Source organism: Manis pentadactyla, chromosome 3, assembly GCF_030020395.1.
Source record: "Manis pentadactyla isolate mManPen7 chromosome 3, mManPen7.hap1, whole genome shotgun sequence".
Taxonomy (NCBI): Eukaryota; Metazoa; Chordata; class Mammalia; order Pholidota; family Manidae; genus Manis; species Manis pentadactyla.
The window spans coordinates 11,612,910-11,632,994 of NC_080021.1; the positions used below are offsets into that span (position 1 = coordinate 11,612,910).

The following is a 20,085-nucleotide window of genomic DNA, read 5'->3' on the forward strand; positions in this document are numbered from 1 at the left end:
AGAAAATAAATTCATAAGTTATCTTGTGAAATAAGGATACTTTCTTTGATTGCGTGGATTGGGAAAAATATGTAACAGAAGAGCACTACCCCGGGTATAGTGCAGAGACAGATTTTGTAGGCATTGGAAAAAGCACTGGATTTCATCTACCAGGCCCAAGGACATTAACTTGCAGTGATTTCCCTGTGCCCAAGTTCCCATTATAGGAATACCCACAATTCAGGACTGTTATGTGAATGAATTCAGATACAGGGTATATAACAATGAGTGAAATGCAGTGCCTGGCCCAGAATTGGGCCTTAGAAAGTAGTGTCCTGTACCTCAGTGGTCCAGGTTTCTCTCCAGTAAATTGGGGGCAATTACATTTGCCATTTGCCTTGTCACGTTGTCATGAAGTTTAAAAAAGGATGTGTGGAGGGGACATCAGATGGCGGTGTGAGTAGGGCAGTGGAAATATCCTCCCCAAACCATATATATTTTTAAAAATACAACAAATACAACTATTCCTAAGAGAGAGACCAGAAGATACAGTACAACAGCCAGGCTACATTTACAGCTGCGAGAACTCAGCATCTCACAAAAAGGGTAAGGTACAAAGCTATGACCCAGCAGGACCCAAGCACTCCCCACACTCAGGCTCACCGGCAGGAGGAAAAGAATCAGAGTGGGGAGGGAGTGGAAACACAGGACTGCTAAATAACCAGCCCTAGTAATCTGCATCAGGATCACAGACACACATTGCATGGTATACTGGATAGTAGAGAAACAGAAAAGTAAAATCTGAGATGGTGACTGCAAGCGGGTCCTCACACCGGCTCCCCTGGGACAAAAAAATGTGGGCACTTTTTAAAAGTCTTAAAGGGACAAGGGCTCAAAAGCTGGACAAAATCGTCCCAGCACACTCAGCCCAACAGGCTGGGAATCTTGAGGAACTTCAGGTTCACTAACTCTCTGGAGGGGAATGCAGCCCTGAAGCCCCTCCTGGTGATAAGCAGCCTGCCATTCATTCCCCCGGGGCAGCGCTGCAAGCAAACTGGCTGTCCCACCACAGCTGCGGAGCAGCCAGAAAACAGCCCCGCCCACAGCAACCACACAGAGTCTCCTCCCAGTACACAGCTAACCGGGACAGAGGGAGGAAGCCAGAGCAGGTTCAGAAGGCACAAAGGGGCACCATTCTTGCAGGAGAACACACCCAGTGCAGCTGCCACTCGCAGCAGTGTGCTAGGCTATCCCGAGGATGGCCCCGCTCATGGCAGCTCAGGAGATTACCCCAGAGACTGCTCCCAGTGTGCAGGTAGATGGTACAGGCAGTGGAAGCCGGAGCGAGTTCTGGAAGGCACGAAGGGGTGCCGTTTTCACAGGAGAACACACCCAGCACGGCAGCAACCCCCTGCAGTGTGCTAGCCTATCCCGAGGGCTGCCCCGCCCATGGCAGCTAAGGAGATTATCCCAGAGATTGCTCCTGGTGTGCGGGTAGATGGCACAGGCAGTGGATGGAGAAGGGCAAGGCAACCAAAAAGCAGGAAGGGACTTGTTCTCCCAGCTGACACAGGCGCCACCTGCTTGCATCCACTTCTATCACCATGAAAACGCAGAAGAATCTGATCCAGTCAAAAATCACTTAGACAACCCCAGAGAGAGGGCCTGGTGAGCTAGATCAAACCAATCTTTCTGAAAAATAATTCAAAATAAAAGTCATAACCATGCTGATGGACCTGCAGAGAAATATGCAAGAGCTAAGGGATGAAGTCCAGAGGGAGATAACAGAAATGAAACAATTGATAAAAGGTCTTAAGAGCAGACTGGATGAGATGCAAGAGACTCTTAATGGAATAGAAATCAGATAACAGGAATACAGAGAAGCTAAGGCAGAGAGAGATTAAAGGATCTCTAGGAATGAAAGAATATTAAGAGAATTGTGTGACCAATCCAAACGGAACAATATTTGCATTATAAGGGTACCAAAAGAAGAAGAAGAGAGAAAAAGGGATAGAAAGTGTCTTTGAAGAAATAATTGCTAAAAACTTCCCCAAGGTGGGGAAGGAAATACTCTCTCAGAACAGAAGACCACAGATCTCCCAACACAAGGGACCCAAGGAGGACAACACCAAGACATATAATAATTAAAAAGGCAAAGATCAAAGACAAGGACAGACTATTAAATGCACTGAGAGAGAGAGAAAAGATCACCTACAAAGGAAAACCCATCAGGCTATCATCAGCCTTCTCAACAGAAACCTTACACGCCACAAGGGAACGGCATGATATATTTAATGCAATGAAACAGAAGGGCATTAAACCAACAATACTGTACCCAGCACGATTATAATTTACATTTGAATGAGGGATTAAACAATTTCCAGACAAGCAAAAGTTGAGGGAATTTTCCTCCCACAAACCACTTCTACAGGATATTTTAAAGGGAATGTTCTATATGGAAGCACTCCTAAGGCAAAATAGATGTCACCAGAGAAAATAAAATCACACCAAAGAAAGCACACCAACCAAATACTAACTAAAGGCAAAAAATAAAATCAACTATCCACAAAAGCAGTCAAAGGAAACACAAAAGAGTACAGAATAAAAGACCTAACATAAAGAATGGAGGAGGAAGAATAAGAAGGGAGAGAAATAAAGAATCATCACACAGTATTTATAATAGCTTAATAAGAGAGTTAAGTTAGATGGTTAGATAGTAAAGAAGCTACCATTGAACCTTTGGTAACCATGAATCTAAAGCCTGCAATGGCAGTAAGTACATATCTATCGATAATCACCCTAAATGTAAATGGGCTGAATGCACCAATCAAAAGACAGAGTAATAGAATGGATAAAAAAGCAAGACCCATCTATATGCTGCTTACAAGACACTCACCTCAAACCCAAAGATATACACAGACTAAAAGTGAAGGGATGGAAAAAGATATTTCATGCAAACAATAGGAAGAAAAAAGCAGGTGTTGCAGTACTTGTATCAGACAAAACAGACTTAAAAACAAAGAAAGTAACAAGAGATAAAGAAGTACATTACATAATAATAATGGGGGCAGTCCAACAAGAGGATATAACCATTATAAATATATATGCACCAAACACAGGAGCACCTACATATGTGAAACAAATACTAACAGAATTAAAGGAGCAAATAGAATGCAATGCATTCATTTTAGGCGACTTCAACACACCACTCACTCCAAAGGACAGATCAACCAGACAGAAAAAAAGTAAGGACACAGAGGCACTAACAACACACTAGAACACATGGACCTAACAGACATCTACAGAACTCTACACCAAAAAAGCAGCAGGATACACATTCTTCTCAAGTTCACATGGAATATTTTCCAGAGTAGACCACATACTAGGCCAGAAAGAGAGCCTCAGTATATTAAAACAGATTGAAATATTACCAACCAACTTCTCAAATCACAAAAGTATAAATCTAGGAATAAATTGTACAAAGAAAACAAAAAGGCTCACAAACACATGGAGGCTTAACAACATGCTCCTAAATAATCAATGCATCAGTGACCAAATTAAAACAGAGACCAAGCAATATATGGAGAAGAATGACAACAGCAGCACAAAGCCCCAACTTCTGTGGGATGCAGTGAAGGCAGTTCTAAAAGGAAAGTATATAGCAATCCAGGCCTATTTAAAGAAGGAAGAACAATCCCAAATGAATAGTCTAAAGTCACAATTATTGAAACAGGAAAAAGAAGAACAAATGAGGCCCAAAGTAAGCAGAAGGAGGAACATAATAAAGATCAGAGAAGAAATGAATAAAATTGAGAAGAATAGAACAAATACAAAAAAATCAATGAAACCAAGAGCTGGTTCTTTGAGAAAATAAACAAAATAGATAAACCCCTAGCCAGACCTATTAAGAGAATAAAAGAATCTACACACATAAATAATCAGAAAATAGAAATACAAAGAATTATTAGAGAATACTGTGAAAATAGACAATATCCTAGAAAAATACAACCTTCCAAGACTGACCAAGGAAGAAACAAAATGTAAACAGACCAATTACCAGCAACGAAATTGAATCAGTAATCAAAAAACTACTCAAGAGCAAAATCCCCAGGCCAGATGGATTCACCACTGAATTTTATCAGACATATAGAGAAGACATAATACCCATTCTCCTTAAAGGTTTCAAAAAAATGGAAGAGGAGGGAATACTTCCAAACTCATTCTATGAAGGTAGCATCACTCTAAATTGGCAGAGACCGCACCAAAAAAGAAAATTACAGACCAATATCCCTGATGAACATAGATGCAAAAATACTCAACAAATTTATGCAAACTGAATTCAAAAATACATCAAGAGGATCATACACCATGATCAACTGGGATTCATCTCAGGGATGCAAAGATGGTACAACATTCGAAAATCCATCAACATCATCCACCACATCAACAAAAAGGACAAAAATCACATGATCATCTCCATTGATGCTGAAAAGGCGCTCGACAAAATTCAACATCTGTTCATGATAAAAACTCTCAACAAAATGGGTATAGAGGGCAAGTACCTCAACATAATAAAGGTCATATATGACAGACCCACAACCAACATCACACTTAACAGCAAGAAGCTGAAAGCTTTTCACCTAAGATTGGGAACAAGACAGGGATGCCCACTCTCCCCACTGTTATTCAACATACTACTGGAGGTCCTAGCCATGGCAATTAGACAAAACAAAGAAATACAAGGAATCCAGATTGGTAAAGAAGTCAAACTGTCACTATTTGCAAATGACATGATATTGTACATAAAAAACCCTAAAGACTCCACTCCAAAACTACTAGAACTAATATCGGAATTCAGCAAAGTTGCAGGATACAAAATTAATGCACAGAAATCTGTTGCTTTCCTATACACTAATGATGAACTAGCAGAATGAGAAATCAGGAAAACAATTCCATTCACAATTGCATCAAAAAGAATAAAATACCTAGGAATAAACCTAACCAAGGAAGTGAAATACCTATACCCTGAAAACTACAAGACACTCTTAAGAGAAATTAAAGAGGACACTAACAAATGGAAACTCATCCCATGCTTTTGGCTAGGAAGAATTAATATTGTCAAAATGGCCATCCTGCCTAAAGCAATCTACAGATTCAGTGTAGTCCCTATCAAAATACCAACAACATTCTTCAATGAACTGGAACAAATAGTTCTAAAATTCATATGGAACCACCAAAGACCCCAAATAGCCAAAGCAATCCTGAGAAGGAAGAATAAAGTAAGGGGGATCTTGCTTCCCAACTTCATGCTCTACTATCAAGCCACAGTAATCAAGACAATTTGGTCCTGGCACAAGAACAGACCCACAGACCAGTGAAACAGAATAGAGAGTCCAGATATTAACCCAAACATATATGGTCAATTAATATACAATAAAGGAGCCATGGATATACAATGCGGAATTGACAGCCTCTTCAGCAGCTGGTGTTGGCCAAACTGGACAGCTACATGTAAGAGAATGAAACTGGATCACTGTCTAACCCCATACACAAAAGTAAATTAGAAATGGATCAAAGACTTGAATGTACAGATATGAAACCATAAAACTCTTATAAGAAAACATAAGCAAAAATTTCTTGGACATAAACATGAGCAACTTCTTCATGAACATATCTCCCTGGGCAAGGGAAACAAAAGCAAAAATGAACAAGTGACACTATATCAGCTGAAAAGCTTCTGTGCAGCAAAGGACACCATCAGTAGAACAAAAAGCCCTCCTACGGTATGGGAGAATATATTCATAAATGACATATCCGATAAAGGGTTTACATGCAACATATATAAAGAGCTTACACACACATCAACAAACAAAAAGCATATAAGCCAATTAAAAAATAGGCAGAGGCTCTGAACAGACTCTTCTCCAAAGAAGAAATTCAGATGGCCAACAGGTGCATGAAAAGATGCTCCACATCACTAATCATCAGAAAAGTGCAAATTAAAACTACAATGAGATATCATGTCACACCAGGAAGGATGGCTACCATCCAAAAGACAAACAACAAATGTTGGCGAGGATGTGGAGAAAGGGGAACCCTCCTACACTGCTGGTGGGAATGTAAATTAGTTCAACTTTTGTGGAAAGCAATATGGAGGTTCCTCAAAAAACTCAAAATAGAAATACCATTTGACCCAGGAATTCCACTACTAGGAATTTACTCTAAGAATGCAGCAGCCCAGTTTGGAAAAGCCATATGCACCCCTATGTTCATTGCAACACTGTTTACAATAGCCAAGAAATGGAAGCAACCTAAGTGTCCATCAGTAGATGAATGGATAAAGAAGATGTGGTACATATACACAATCGAATATTATTCAGCCATAAGAATAAAACAAATCTACCATTTGCAACAACATGGATGGAGCTAGAGGGTATTATGCTCAGTGAAATAAGCCAGGCAGAGAAAGACAAGTATCAAATGATTTCACTCATCTGTGGAGTATAAGAACAAAGAAAAACTAAAGGAACAAAACAACAGCAGACTCACAGAACCCAAGAATGGACTAACAGTTACCAAAGGGAAAGGGACTGGGGAGGATAGGTGGGTGGGAAGGGAGGGATAAGGGGGAAAAAGGGGCATCACGATTAGCAAACATAATGTAGGCGGAGGCATGGGGAGGGCTGTACAACACAGATAAGACAAGTAGTGACTCTACAGCATCTTACTACACTGATGGAGAGTGACTGTAATGGGGTATGTGGTGGGGACTTGATGATGGGGGGGGTCTAATAACCATAATGTTGCTCATGTAATTGTAGTTTAATGATACCAAAATAAAAATAAATAAATAAAGGACCCAAGGGTGGGGGAAATAAAGGATGTGTGTGCCCCTAATTCTATACTCAGCAAAGTGTCTGGTACATATCAGGTCTCAGTGAAATTTTTTTCTTTACATGGAATATCAGAATTTACATCTCCAGGTAAGGTTTTCAATATTCCCATAATATATGAGAAGTACTGTCTGCTTATGCTGTGTCATACCCTGCTAACCAGTTTATGTGCTTTATTAGCTCACCCCAGAGCACTAACAGATAGTTACTGTAATTGCCCCCATTATGCAGATGTGAAAACTAAGGCTTTAACAAAATCTAACAGCTGCTCTGTGGCAAGTATTTCTCAAGTGAGAATCAGCCTGTTACTCATGCTCCCGCAAAATAAATACCCTGTTCTATCTGGAAGTTTCCTTGCTCAAAATAACCTTCTTTATAGGAGCTGTGTTCCGTGAAAAGAAGGCTTTTATTTTATGGCTTCCATTCACTTTTGATCCCAATTAGTAGTCATCGTACTTGACTCTAAATACCGTTTATTTGCTTCAAAATCCAAAACCATCACTAATGGATCAGATTTCACACAGGATACTTAAAGAAATAAGTGAAATCTCTGAAAATTATTCCTAAATCCAAGATCCCCGATGTAGAATTGCTGTGCAGCCTCCCTTGTCCTTCTTTTTTCCTCCTCCAGGTGACTAATTTAGAGATGTATCTGAGTCCTGGAATGAAAAGAGATATATTTATAGTCATACTTCACATAAAAAGGGAGTTCAAAGGGAAATAATAATTGGTTGATTATTCACTATGTGTCAACTTCTTTATCCACATCTTCTTGTTTTATTTCATGTAACAATCTGTAGCATACTTTTATTATTACACTAGTTTTGCAGATGAGTAAACAAGGCTAATAAGCACCAGAGTAGAGATTCAAACCTAGGTCCACATCACACAAAGCATATTCTCTTCCTTTGCTACCCCATTGTCCCTGTCCATAAAGGCCTTTGGAGCTGCCATTCCATCACGTCAGGCTGGGATGCTGGCTAGCACTGTTGATCAGAGCACCAATAGCTCCTCTTGGTTTCCTGCACCCACAGGGCACCCCAAGCTCCCCACACCTGGTATATTGTCAGCCATCTTGCAAATGCACCCTCGTGATTTTTAGGCAGATGAGTGAGTGAAGCCTGTAACTGAAAATAAAACTCAGCCAATTCTTTGGTGACAGTGGGGTCAGTCATGCCATTGCTGTCCATAAGAATAGGCCCTACTGTGCTTGCTGCCTCTTTTCAAGGAAATGCAAAGTACCCATTAAGGACCACTGTCTTACCTGTTAGCAGTGTTCAGACTAAGAAGTTGGCATGAGGAGCACAGAGATGCTGAACAGCCTTTGATGGGGATTATGATAATGACAGCAAAGATGATGCCTGCCCTGTATAAAGGTGGGCATGCACAAGTTGTGCATGTGTGAGTGTGTGTGTGTGTGTGTGTGTGTGTGTGTGTGTGTGCGCGCGCAGGCACATGCATACACGTTTCCTGGCTCTGGAAAGAATGATGTATATTTCTGAATATACACGAAGAAATCCAGATTTTAAGTTTTGCCTACATCAAACTCGGTTTGCTTTTTGATATCCAGGAATGGTTTTTCAGGATATTTGAGAAAATGAGAGGTGCAGATGGATTACTGGGGTATGGTTTCAAATTTAAAGAGGATTATGGCCCATGAACCCCAGAAATGGTGGGTGAAGGTGTGAACCTTTGAAACTCTAATTGCAGACCAGTCTGAGGAGGTATATACTTACCAGGGCACAATGTCTCATTGTTCATACTCCTTTCTTGGCTGGAGGAGATGGGGAGGAGGAGCAGAAACATAACATAATCTTCAAATGAAACTGAAACAACCATTGACGGCAGTAGTTTGGGTTTTCTGGTGAATCCAGTCAAGAAAGAAATCCCCGACTATTTACCATTGTGATTAGCTTAGCTCGTTGTAATAATATTTACTCCTTGCATCTGTAGGGCTGAAGTTACCTACTCAGCTCCAGCTGGGAAGGAACTGCATGGTCATTTTGACACACCCACCCTTTTATTTTACAAGTGATGGCTTTAAGGCTCCAGGTGACAGCATCAGTTATTGGGAAAGCTCTGGAATCCAGGGCTCCTGGGATCAAGGCAATTATTCACTGACTCTAGGCTTTTAATAAAAGCTCATATTTATCAAGTATTTACGGTATGCCACACATATAAGATGGAAGGAGCCATCAGCCCAGCAGAGGGTTCAGACATTAGATGACAGCGGGAATACAAAGAAGAATAGAAGAAATGCCAAATCACAAGCTGAATAGGTTTCCAGCCTACAGAATGGCCTTCTTGATGTGGTTGGAAGTCTTAAGTGCTGGGTGTTCCACTCTCAACCTGTCCATGGAGTAGCGTGGGGTTTCTGAGGTTCAGAGAGCTTAATTAGCCCAAGCTAGTAGGGGCCATATTTGCTCCAAGTCACAGAACATTCCAGATGCAGGATGTCCTGGTTAGTATGTGGGGAAAAGGCAAGATTTTCTTGTGGGTGGCACCTACTCCAACAGCTCACGTTCTGTCAGTCACTGCACATGAGCAAGTGACCTGTGGGTACAGTTTTTCATTCAGCTGCCTGCTATTGCCATGTGGCTATCTCCCCTGAACTTCAATTTCGGTGTGTACCAAACCAAATCTTTGAAGTGCTAATGAGGGCAAAGCAGGTGCCTGCTTGTTTTTTTTATTTTTATTTTTAGACTGCTTCTCAAAGTTTTCTCCACACTTCACTTTAACAGGAAAGTCTTTATTCGTGTATGCTGCTCTATGACCGTTTTCCTTTAGTGAGCTGAATCACTTGCCTACCTGATACTGAGCACTTCGTTGGAGGCACAGTGCAGGTTCAGGACAGACAACACAGGTGCTCAGAGCACTCTGAACTCTCATCATAGCTTACCTGTGCACAAAGCACCTTCTCATCCATTATGATCTAACTGCCTCATGGGGTTGGCTGGGATCCTTGTCTTGCCTCTTCATGTGAACTAAAGGCCTAGATCCCATAGCTGATGGGATATCTATGGGACTTAGCCTCTCATTCTTTTCTGTCCAGGATGTCACCTTGACAGAGAGGCCTTCTTTGAACATTCTTTGTCATTGCACCTCAGTCACTTTATTACTTTATATGTACTCCCCTGTTACACAGTTGGTTGTCTGTTTCCCTAGTAGCAAGTAAGCTCGTGAGGGCAGGGGCATTGCCATTACTGAATCTCCAGGACACACAATAGGTCCTTAGTGTATTTGTTGACAGCAAGCAAGGTGATGCATTTTCTTTTGACAACAGTTGGCTACTTCTCTGTGCCAATGTCCCTGCTCTGATAAACTCCGTTGTGGTTGGGGGTAAGGACCAGAGAACAGACACACCCATACAAAGTGGGAGGAACTCAATCCGGGTCAGGCCACAGGGCATCCCGCCCTAAGGGGGCGCGTTTTCCAGGTGATTGTACAAGGCAGCTCCTATTGGCTCCCATTAGCTAATCGTGCTGAGCTTCCTAAGGGCCTATTCCTTTTTTTTTTTTTAACCCATTTCATCTGCAATCAATGGAAATTAAATGGATTTTTTGGACTAAGTAAATTGGGCTGGTTAAAAAAAAAATAGCCATCTGCCGGGACCGAGGAATGAGCAATCTGTTGTTACTTTTTCCATTGAAATTTGGCATCTGCGTTGCACAGATTTACCATTTACACCTCGAGAACTGCCTTCTACACTCCCTAACCCTCGTCTACCTCCAGGTTTAAAAAAAAAATTGTGCAAATGAAATTATTAGAAAACTGTAGAAAAGTAAAAACAATTTCATTTGTTTTAGCCTTTTAGCGACCTAAGCACTCTGCACAATACCAGCAGCTTCCTTACAGCGGCTGTAAGCGCCTTGCAAAGGGACGAGGACGGCAGCCAGGCGAGCGAGCAGCTGCGCGCCGGGCCCCAGAGCCGCCCCAGCGACCGGGCGCCCCCCGCACTCGGCCCGCGGCCCTCGCAGCAGAGGCGGCGCTCTTGGCCTAGCTTCGTGCACCCACATGGGACTAAAAAAAGAATGCGTACAACTTTTTTTGGTCCCTTTCTTGCAATACGCTCGCGTAACGAGCTAGCCGAAGCACCGGCTCCGGGGGCGGCCCCACGACTCGGTTTCGGAAGCCGCGCGGGTCGCGTGGTTACCCCGCCCGCTCCCCGGCCGCGCGCGTCGGAACGTGTCCTGGGAGGCGGGGCGCGGGCGGTGGGGGCGGGGCGCGTGCGGCGGCGCGTGCGCAGAGCACTTCCTTGTTTGTCCCCGTGACTGTAGCCCGAGCGCAGCCCGCCCGCGGGAGTGTGCGCTCAGTCAGTCGGTGTCCTCGCTGCCGCCTGTCAGAGCGTCTGAAGAGGCAGCGCCGGCCGGCCGAGTTCCCGCGCAGCGCCGCCGCGCCCCTCCCCGCCGCCGCCGCCGCCGGCATGAGCAGAGGGAGGCGGGTCCTCTGGAGCCCCCTGCCTCGTGCGCGGCTCGGAGTTTGAAGGGCCCCGCGCCGAGCGCCGCCGCCGCCGCCGCCGCCGCCGGGGACAGGAGCTTGCCCGGCGGGGCGCTGGGTGGCTTGCTGCGCGGGGCGTTCATGAGCCGCCGGGCGGCCCGCGGCCCCGGGAGCCTGCGCCGTGACTCACCCCCCCGCCCCCGCTTGTGTCTCGCCCCCCCGGCAGGATGCCGGACCAGATCTCCGTCTCCGAGTTCATCGCCGAGACCACCGAGGACTACAACTCGCCCACCACGTCCAGCTTCACCACCCGGCTGCACAACTGCAGGAACACCGTCACGCTCCTGGAGGAGGTAGGTTGGGCCGGCGTTCCCCGCGCGCGCCCCGCTGGGGACATCGGCCCGCGCGCCAGGACCTCGCGCTGCCTCCGCCCGCAGCCGCTGTCTTCGCAGTTGAATTGCCTTGATGTCTGAGCCGGGGAAAGGGGATGTTGCGGTCTAGGGCAGCCACACCCCCTGGGGGAGCCTCCTGCCCCGTTTGCCCCGGGCGCCGACCTCCTTAGGCTGAAGGTGGGGAGCCGAGCGAGCTCTGGACACCCCCATAAGAAGAGGGAAGACCTTATCTTGCGCCCTTACTGGGTATCATGCAGTCAGCCTGGCGCTTCCCACATCACCGTGACCCTCCAATAACCCGCGAAGTACGTGGTGTCAGGCCACCCAGGGTAGCGAAGCAACGTGGCCAAGGTCACCAAGCAAGGGACTGGGAGAGATGGTCAGTGAAAGCGCTCTCCACGGTCGAGGGCGGGCTTAGCTGTATAGGCAAGGGCCGGTGGAAAAATCCCAAAGGAATGAGGGAGCCGAGGCTGAGACTGTATCCACCCCAGTGGAGTCTCCAGTGCCTAAAGCCCTGGGTGAAAAGAGATCTGTGCTGGCAGGTCCCCACCCGGCTTCCTTCGCTGGAGGTTTGGTTATGCTGGAGGCTGCTGCGCCAGCAGGACCTTCCCGCAGGGCACGCAGGAGCTGTGAACGCAGATCTGAGGCTGATGCTGCCTGGAGGATCAGGCAGATGCAGAGACGGGAGGGAGGCCTGAGACTGCAGAAAGAACAGCTCTTTTTATCTAGACCCTCCAGGGAAACCTTGTGGGTAACCGGGTCAGGGCCAAGGGCATAGCTATTTCCTTTAAAATTTTAAGTAAATTAAATTAGCAGTAGGGCAGGGTGGGTAAGGTAAGGAGGAACCCTCAAGCCCAAGAGCTGAGGAAGTCACTGAACTTCAATAAAAACAGGACATTTGTCCTGGACCTCTGCACCATCCTTAAGTCCTAATAAGCACCACTCCCCTCCTAACCAGCCAAACCTATTGCAACTGAAATAGACAGCACTGGGGGAAGTTGGGAAGGCAGCTCAGTTGCTCTGGGTGAATTTTGGTGCGGTTCGTTTGAGGTTTGGGGGGCTCTTTTCGATGCAAGGTCACCATGGCCAGTCCAGCCCTCTGTAACACTGAGAAGCTGATGTTTCTGTGGGCAGACTGCTCTTGACATGGGCTTTGATAATCACCCTTCAGACCAGTTTACACACAGACTGGTATTTTGAAGCACAGGAGTACTAAATTTTAGGAGGAGAGAGATTTCTGTTAGTGCTGGGTCCCATCTTGCCTACCTGGTTTGGCAAATTAGTCTGAGCATTTAATGTCAGTTAAGGACGCTTTTAGAGTTCTCTCTGAAGTTAATGTTGGGTTATTGAACTGAATTTTGAAATTCAGTTGGAGAAATACCACCTAACTAGTTAGGTTTGCTTGAAAGCCAGAGGTAAATGGATCTTTTTTTTTTTTTTCCTGTAAACTGTTGTACTAGCCTGATGCTTAATTTCTGGGTTTAGTGACTGGGATTAAACAGAATTGCCAGGCATTCAATACCATGATGGGTCTGTCCTTCACATAATTGTGATAAATTGGAACACTTTGATATAGGAGCATTTTGCATCCTTTTTCTGTACTAATTGTATATGCAACTAAAGGATGTGACATAGACTAAACTGAGTGGTTATTTTCCTTCTAGATTAAGTTCTTCAATGCCTGCTAATAGAGCTGTCAGTTATTTTAACTTTTCCTTTCTGCACATTGAGATAATGTTACTGTATTCAGTTTGTGTGGGGTGTGATAAGGGTAAGTAGTTGGTGATGCTCTTTGTTAGGAGTATGTGTCCATATTTTGTAGCAGCACCAGAGGATTGGGTTAATGTTAAATTATATGCAGCTACTCTTGGTCTTAGTTTGAGGTAACTAAATTTAAAAGCAATTGCAACAGATACATTTTTGGAGGGAGGAATACTGCTTTGCAAGATTGGGTAGAAAAATAGACTCAATTATAATGCAAATGTCTCCTATGAACTTAAGAAGAAATTGGAACCAGGCTAGAAGTTCAAGTGTCATATTAAAGTACATTGATAATACTCGTGTTCTCAAAAATATAACAGTAAATGTTTCATTCAGAATTGCGCAATAATTTAGTAATTCTTTTTCTGGACTTGAGTATTTTACTGGTCAACGAGTCATTGTCCCCAGTCTGCATCTTTTATCTCTTGAATCATATTCCATGATGTTGTACTCAGTGATAATTGTCTTTTACAGAAATATGAACTATACCCTTTTGTTTTTTGATAACCACCACAGTTGAATTTAAATTTTTCTTCCTAGATTACACTGGGAGATGGTCAGTGGATGGAAAGGGCAGGTTAGTTTAAATATCTTGCTCAGAATTCAGTTCTACACAAAATTATTGCCTTCAAAATAATAGGGAAAAGTTTTGGGGCAAACTGCAAAATCTTGTTGGCATATATGCTTCACAAGTGAGCTACTAGGGAACTTAGAATGCCATTTGTATTATTTTGTGGTAATTCTTAGGAATAGAACTTTTGGGTACTTTTTGGATGATGTGGAAACTCGTGAATAGGAATTCATTTCACTAGCTGGGAATTTTTTTATTAAAACCTTTTTCTAGTTCTAGTAATTAAACTTCTTCTTGTTAATTTATGACATTTTGCTCTTTGGGTTCCTAATGAATATACATAAGTATCAACTAAAAAACTACTAGAGTAAAATTATTAATACAACTCCCGAGAAAGATTTAAATGACATGGACCTCGTGACTCTTCCTGAAAAACTACTAGAGCTCCATGCTAACCCCCACTCCCCCTTTTGCTACGTCCCATTGGCAAAGAGTGTGGTGTGCCTTGCAGATGGTGGTGCTTTTATTTGAGTCTCTTTGTGTTGAGCAGTCTAGGAAATGGGTCGGAAATAAGTGGTAAAAAGAGGCAAAGGGTTTACCTCTGGACTTTACCTCTGGGGGCCAGCGTTTCCACATGACTGTAGGAGTCCTGGTGTGGCTGGCACACAATGAGTGGCTGCCATTGGGAGGCAGGAATGGATTGGCTGCCAAGGTTTCATCCTGGTGTGTTAGTGTTTTCCAAGCCAGAAGGCAGTGTTTCGCTTATTCAGCAACCAGAGCACACTGACGTGTACCATTTTACTCATGACCATTTGGAAGTTCTGAGTAAATGCCTAGGAGACTGAAGACCAGAGTTTTCCTAAGAAGGGAGCAAGCAAGCATGGTTGGGCTGCTGCAGGGGGCGAGAGTAGGAGGGTCTGTCCATTGAAAGGCTTAGACTGGTCGGTACTTGGTATTGGTGAAAGGGAGAGTCAAACATGTTAAATGAAGGTCTGCTTGGTCATTTAATACTGAGCCAGCACTTTATTGATATGAGGAGGTGTGTTCTGCTCATTATTTGATCAGCTGCTTTATACTAGGCACATGATAGGCACATGGCATGCATGATCACATCACTCTCAGTTTAATGGCGGAGGGACACTTGTTATCTCCATTTTACAGAGAAGAAAATTGAGGCCTAGAGAGATGAAGTGATTTGTCTGCAAGGTTCAGATGACTAGTAAGTGAATGGAGTTAGGAAATCCTTAATGGGAAGCCATAAAATAGACATTCTAATTGTCTACAAGGACTTTGTTTCAGTGGCTTTGTAGAGAACCTAGAATACTTCACCTCCATTGTACCTTCTAATTTTGGTCTCATGAAACAGAGGTGCCCAAGCTCCTAAGTGGCTGAGTTTTCTTGTTAACATTCTAAAAAGTTCTTAATAGTAATACTTAAACACATTCCTTTTTTTTTTTCCTGTGCTTTTTGGCTATGGTTTTTCAGATTCAAATGTGGGAACTTAGTTGGGCGTAATAGTGGAACAGCATTCACTTAACACATTCTATGGGAGCACCTACCATTTACAAATCACTTTGCCAAACCTAGGTGAAGTACTGGGTTTGTTAATCCCATTGTGTTATGATGGAGAAACTAATGGTCTTTGAGAAAGGGAAAGATATTACTATCATTAAGTAATGTAGCAAGGGACAGTTCATATGTGGGGGAAATACTATAGGACATTCACCCCAGCAGTACCAGCTAAATCACTCAAATTACCAACCAGTCAATATACAAATCGTCCAGTGCCTGTTATAGGCAATATGCTAAACCCTGGGGATACTTAGACAGTCAACCCTGGCCTCTAGAATTATAGTGTCTAAAAGGCTTTTTAAAGGAGCTGAAAATCAAGTGTAGGTCTTGCATTAGAAGCTAGCTTATCTTAGTGATGCAGGTGATATGTTCAGATGTGTTCAGCTGGTTGTAGTCTTAAAGAAAAATAAGTCTCAGGAAAAGTTTAGATAGTCAAGATTGGTCCTATGCATTGGTTGAGGTAAAGAAAATGTACTTCCTTCGTCTCTGACCTCCTGAAGATAAAACAACCAAAGGTGAAAATACCTTCGCTTGGTACCTCTGTCCCATACAGAATTCTGGGTTCTGTGGCCCAACCTTCTGATTCAGTACTGAGGGTGAATTTTCTCTTGACATAAGCAGCAAAGGTCAGTGAGTGAGGAATACATTTGTCCACAGAAGCAAAGAGACAAGGAAATTCATGCTCAAACCTGTTAGCTGGGTGTTCCAAGCTAATGCTGTTCACCCTTCATACACATCTTTAAGGTTTAAAAACATTTTTCACATCTACCACATGATAAAAGTCTTGTCTGGTAGCATTCTTAACATTCTTTTAATACGAATAAACCAAGGCTCAGAGAGGTAAAATGACTTGTCCAAGTTCACACTGAAATTGATGGTTTGAATTCTGAATACAGATCTTTGGGTCTAAAATCCCTTCTGTTTCTTATATATTTCAGTCTTTTGTGCTTCTTGTCCACTGGTATTTTTTGTTTTTTGTTTTGTCTTGCAGGACCCATAGAAAAGACACTTACTGATTATTTTTCTTATCTCTACTTGGTTTTCTAGTGCCAGAGAGAGAGAATTGGAGGGTGAGAAGAAAAATGGAAGGAGAGTTCCTTTTCTCTGTTCTTCAGGGACCTCTTGTTGGCCCTCTCTTGAAATGTCTGCCTTTTGTAGGCAAAGACAGTACTGCCAACAGTCCTCTGTGGGCTTGGCTGAAGTGAAGTCCCTGTGGCTTCCAGCTCTACCCTGGCATACTTGGTCTGAGACTGTTGACCAGCCTCTCTTTGCCTGTGAGCTGCCCACAGCCCTGGCTGAAAAACCACTACTCTTGATTGGGGTTACTGCAGGGTTCTCTGACTGCCTTTCAGCTTCCTGGTCATCCATAGCCCTGCCTGCCTTTTTGCTGGGTGCTGGGAATCACTATAGTGACATCAGAGTTGAAGGGACCTTGGAGAAAATCTAGTCTGGTGCTTACCTGCCTAGGAGCCTCGTCTCCAAGGGGCTCATGAAAGTTGTGATGAAGGTTTAATAGCTGCTTGAAGTATTTTTGAAAAAATTAATAGTGATTATTAATGTGATTCAGTGTAACTCATGCCAGTTGTCTCTGATTTTGCCCGAAGTGTATCAGTTCAGTGGTATAGCATTGGCTATCTTCTATCAAGTGCTGGGATTACCAATATATGGATTCCTTAATTGGGAAGCAAGATGTTATCTCATTCCAGTGATTGCTAGAAGAACCTTCTAGTTTTGTATCCCCATGGAAGGAAGCTCATGAGGACCCACACAGGTCTGCTTTAGGGCTGTTGCTTTCAAGATGTGGAGACTGAGGCCTAAAAATGGGAAAGAAATTAGGCAGAGATTGGAATTCAGGTCCCCTGACTCCTAGCCCAGGCTCCTTGCCTACGACTCTCCAGATGGGCTATGGAAGCTGGTTGTATATGGTGGTGGTGGGGAGGGTTTCCAGTGCCCCTCCCTACCTGCTTCTAGGTTGGAGGAGTAGGAACCTTACCTAAGTCCTGGTCTACCAGACATGCTGTGAGAGGCCATAGTAGCTGTCCCTGATGTTGAGTAAGAGGCTTTCATTAGAAGCATTTGTGGTATGGGATGTTCAAACAGTACCAAGACCTTTGCCTTTATGTCTGTAAGTTAAGAGAGCCTCAGAGAGGAGGTTTCCATTTATATAACCTAGTCATTTGGGACTAGAGCTAGACCTTGGCCTCAGCCATTATTTAAACACATGTATTATTTAAACAGGAGTAAGTGATGGGCTAGAGACTACTTTGCATCTAAGCCTCAGTTTCCTCATTTGATAAATAAATGACCTTGCTTGAGTGCTAAAGGCGATAATGCACGTGAGGCACTCATCAAGTCACTCCGTTACTGGTAAAATCCAGCCCCACAAATGTCCAGGCCTGACCAGTCAGATCAGTCAACCTTCCTCCTAAGGGGCTAGGAGGAAGGAGGGGAGAGGCATTGCTTGATGGGAGATGGGCAGAATTCTGTCTGCTGTGGATCAGCAGCCACAGATGGGTTCCCTTGCCTAGGTTAATTGCTGCCCTCTTGTCCTCCTGTATTTGTCGGGCAAGTCACGGGGCTAGTACCCCCCTCTTAGTGAGTCAGTGTATGTGAAGTGCTTACAACATGCCTGTAAGGTAAGTGCCCTATATGTACTTGTTCTTACTATCTTCATCCTGTTGCTGTTTATTATTGGATTTGATCCTTGAATGTGTAACTGAAAAGATGGGATCGGTAGACCCATCCTGGAAGGGTGGGTGATGAGGAGGTCAGATGACAGCCAGCTGTGTGCCTTCAAGGACCTGGACGGTGGAGGCGCAGATGGGGTGAGAGGGAGGACTAGGGCAGCACTGAACACTTTGGCCGCTGGGGTCGTTGTCAGAGCCAGCTTGATCTAAAGCAGACTGTCAGTTCAGTTTTAGTATAGTCTCAGCCCGTGGTGAGCTTGCTTACTGTAAAGCAAGGGACCCAGTGGCCAGTGCCGCCCCCTCTAACCCAGGCCAGTCCCATGGGCACTGCTGGTGCAGCCTCACTGTCTGTGCTTCTGTGTCACTGCTGATTCTTTCTTTCTGTTTATCCCCCCACTGCCCTCTGCCATGTCCCCTCCATTGGTGCATCAGAGCAGGAACAGTGCTGGCCCTGTTGATTTTCGCTGGGGCTTTGAGGTAGTGAGCTAGTTTCTCTGTCCCTTGAGGAATGCAGGTGTTTGATTTTGGTCATTTGTGGGGCGGTGCTGGGGGAAGCATGCTTTTTCCCTGACTGGGACAGAGTGTGGCAGCTAGCCTTTACTGATCACAGCTTGAAGCACCGAGACCACAAAGAATTCTCTTTTGGTTGGGAGGCAGGCGCCTTAACGTGAAAAGGATCTGTCCTCGAATTTGTGTTCCTGTGTGCCTTGTAACTTCTTTTCAGTCAGTAAAATGAGTTTAAATTATTTGTGGGGCAGGGGTTAGGTCAAACCTGAAGGCACTTGACCCTGCTTGGTCTTAACAGAAAATCTGGGCGTCACTCTCCCGGCCCAGAGCCCATTCTGAGCAGCCCTGTGTTGTGCTTCTGTTTGTGGTCACTTACGTAAGAACTGACTTTCGATGCCAAGGCTGTGGTATAATTTTCCCCAAAGAACTGGAATGTATGTCCCTTTGATATGACAGCACGCAATTTAGCCACCCAGATGCTAGGAAAACAAAATTAGTACCTCATGTGCCAGGGAGGTGAAGCCCAAAAGATGAGTGCATTTTGGTAACTGTTACCTAGAGCAGGGTTGCCAGGGTTGAGCCAGACCATCCCTTTTCCCACCAGATGTGCTTTGGATGGAGAAGAATATAAGTGCTTCCAAGCTCTTTCTACTACTAATGGTAACTTGGGTTTCTATAACATTGTACTCAGGGGCTAGGGCAAGGATGGCCATGTCCCCAGTGCCCAACCTAGCACCTGGCGTGAAGACTGTATTATTATGAAATCAGTTCAACATCTGGAAGAAGCCTCAGAGACCACTCAGTCAACTCTCCTTTCTATGTATGAGGAAGTTGGTCTCTTCTGCGGGAAGTAACAGACCCTGCCTCCCCCCGCCCCCGCAAAAAACAAAATACAGCTAGTTCAGGCAAAACGAGGGCTTATTATAAGGACTCATTTGAGGGTATCTTATGGAACAGGAAGGACAAGAATGGTAGGAAAGGAGGATATTTTCTTTGGGGAAAATGTCAGAGGATGGCAGTCTGCATCCTGCACGCCGCCAGCTCCAGTGGGCCACACCAGCCGGTCTCTGCCTGATTGGCACGTCTGGGAGAGGATCAGGTCAGCGGACTTCTGCTACTCCGCTCAGCTTTAGCCAGGTTGGTGGGGTTGCCTGATGAGTAGGGCAGAGCCCTCCCTTTCAGCAGGGACTGGCGTGATGATGGTCCTCAGAGAAGGGTAGGAGGGTTGGGAGGCACCTTCTCTGCACACCCAGATTACCCAGAAAGCTTGGACCAAGATCCCGGTC

At 44.4% G+C, this 20,085-nt stretch overlaps 1 protein-coding gene across 6 annotated transcripts in view; it reads left to right on the plus strand.

Moving 5' to 3' along the window:
* ASAP1 (ArfGAP with SH3 domain, ankyrin repeat and PH domain 1) overlaps positions 1–20,085 on the plus strand; it is a 367,393-nt gene that overhangs the window by 66,985 nt on the left and 280,323 nt on the right. For 5 of the 6 annotated variants that reach the window (XM_036890485.2, XM_036890480.2, XM_057497737.1 and 2 more), the window contains exon 3: positions 11,536–11,662. The exons of the other annotated variant lie outside the window; for it this stretch is intronic. In XM_036890485.2, the coding sequence (XP_036746380.2) occupies positions 11,536–11,662 (127 nt within the window). The remainder of the gene's footprint in view (positions 1–11,535; positions 11,663–20,085) is intronic. 6 annotated transcript variants of the gene reach the window in all.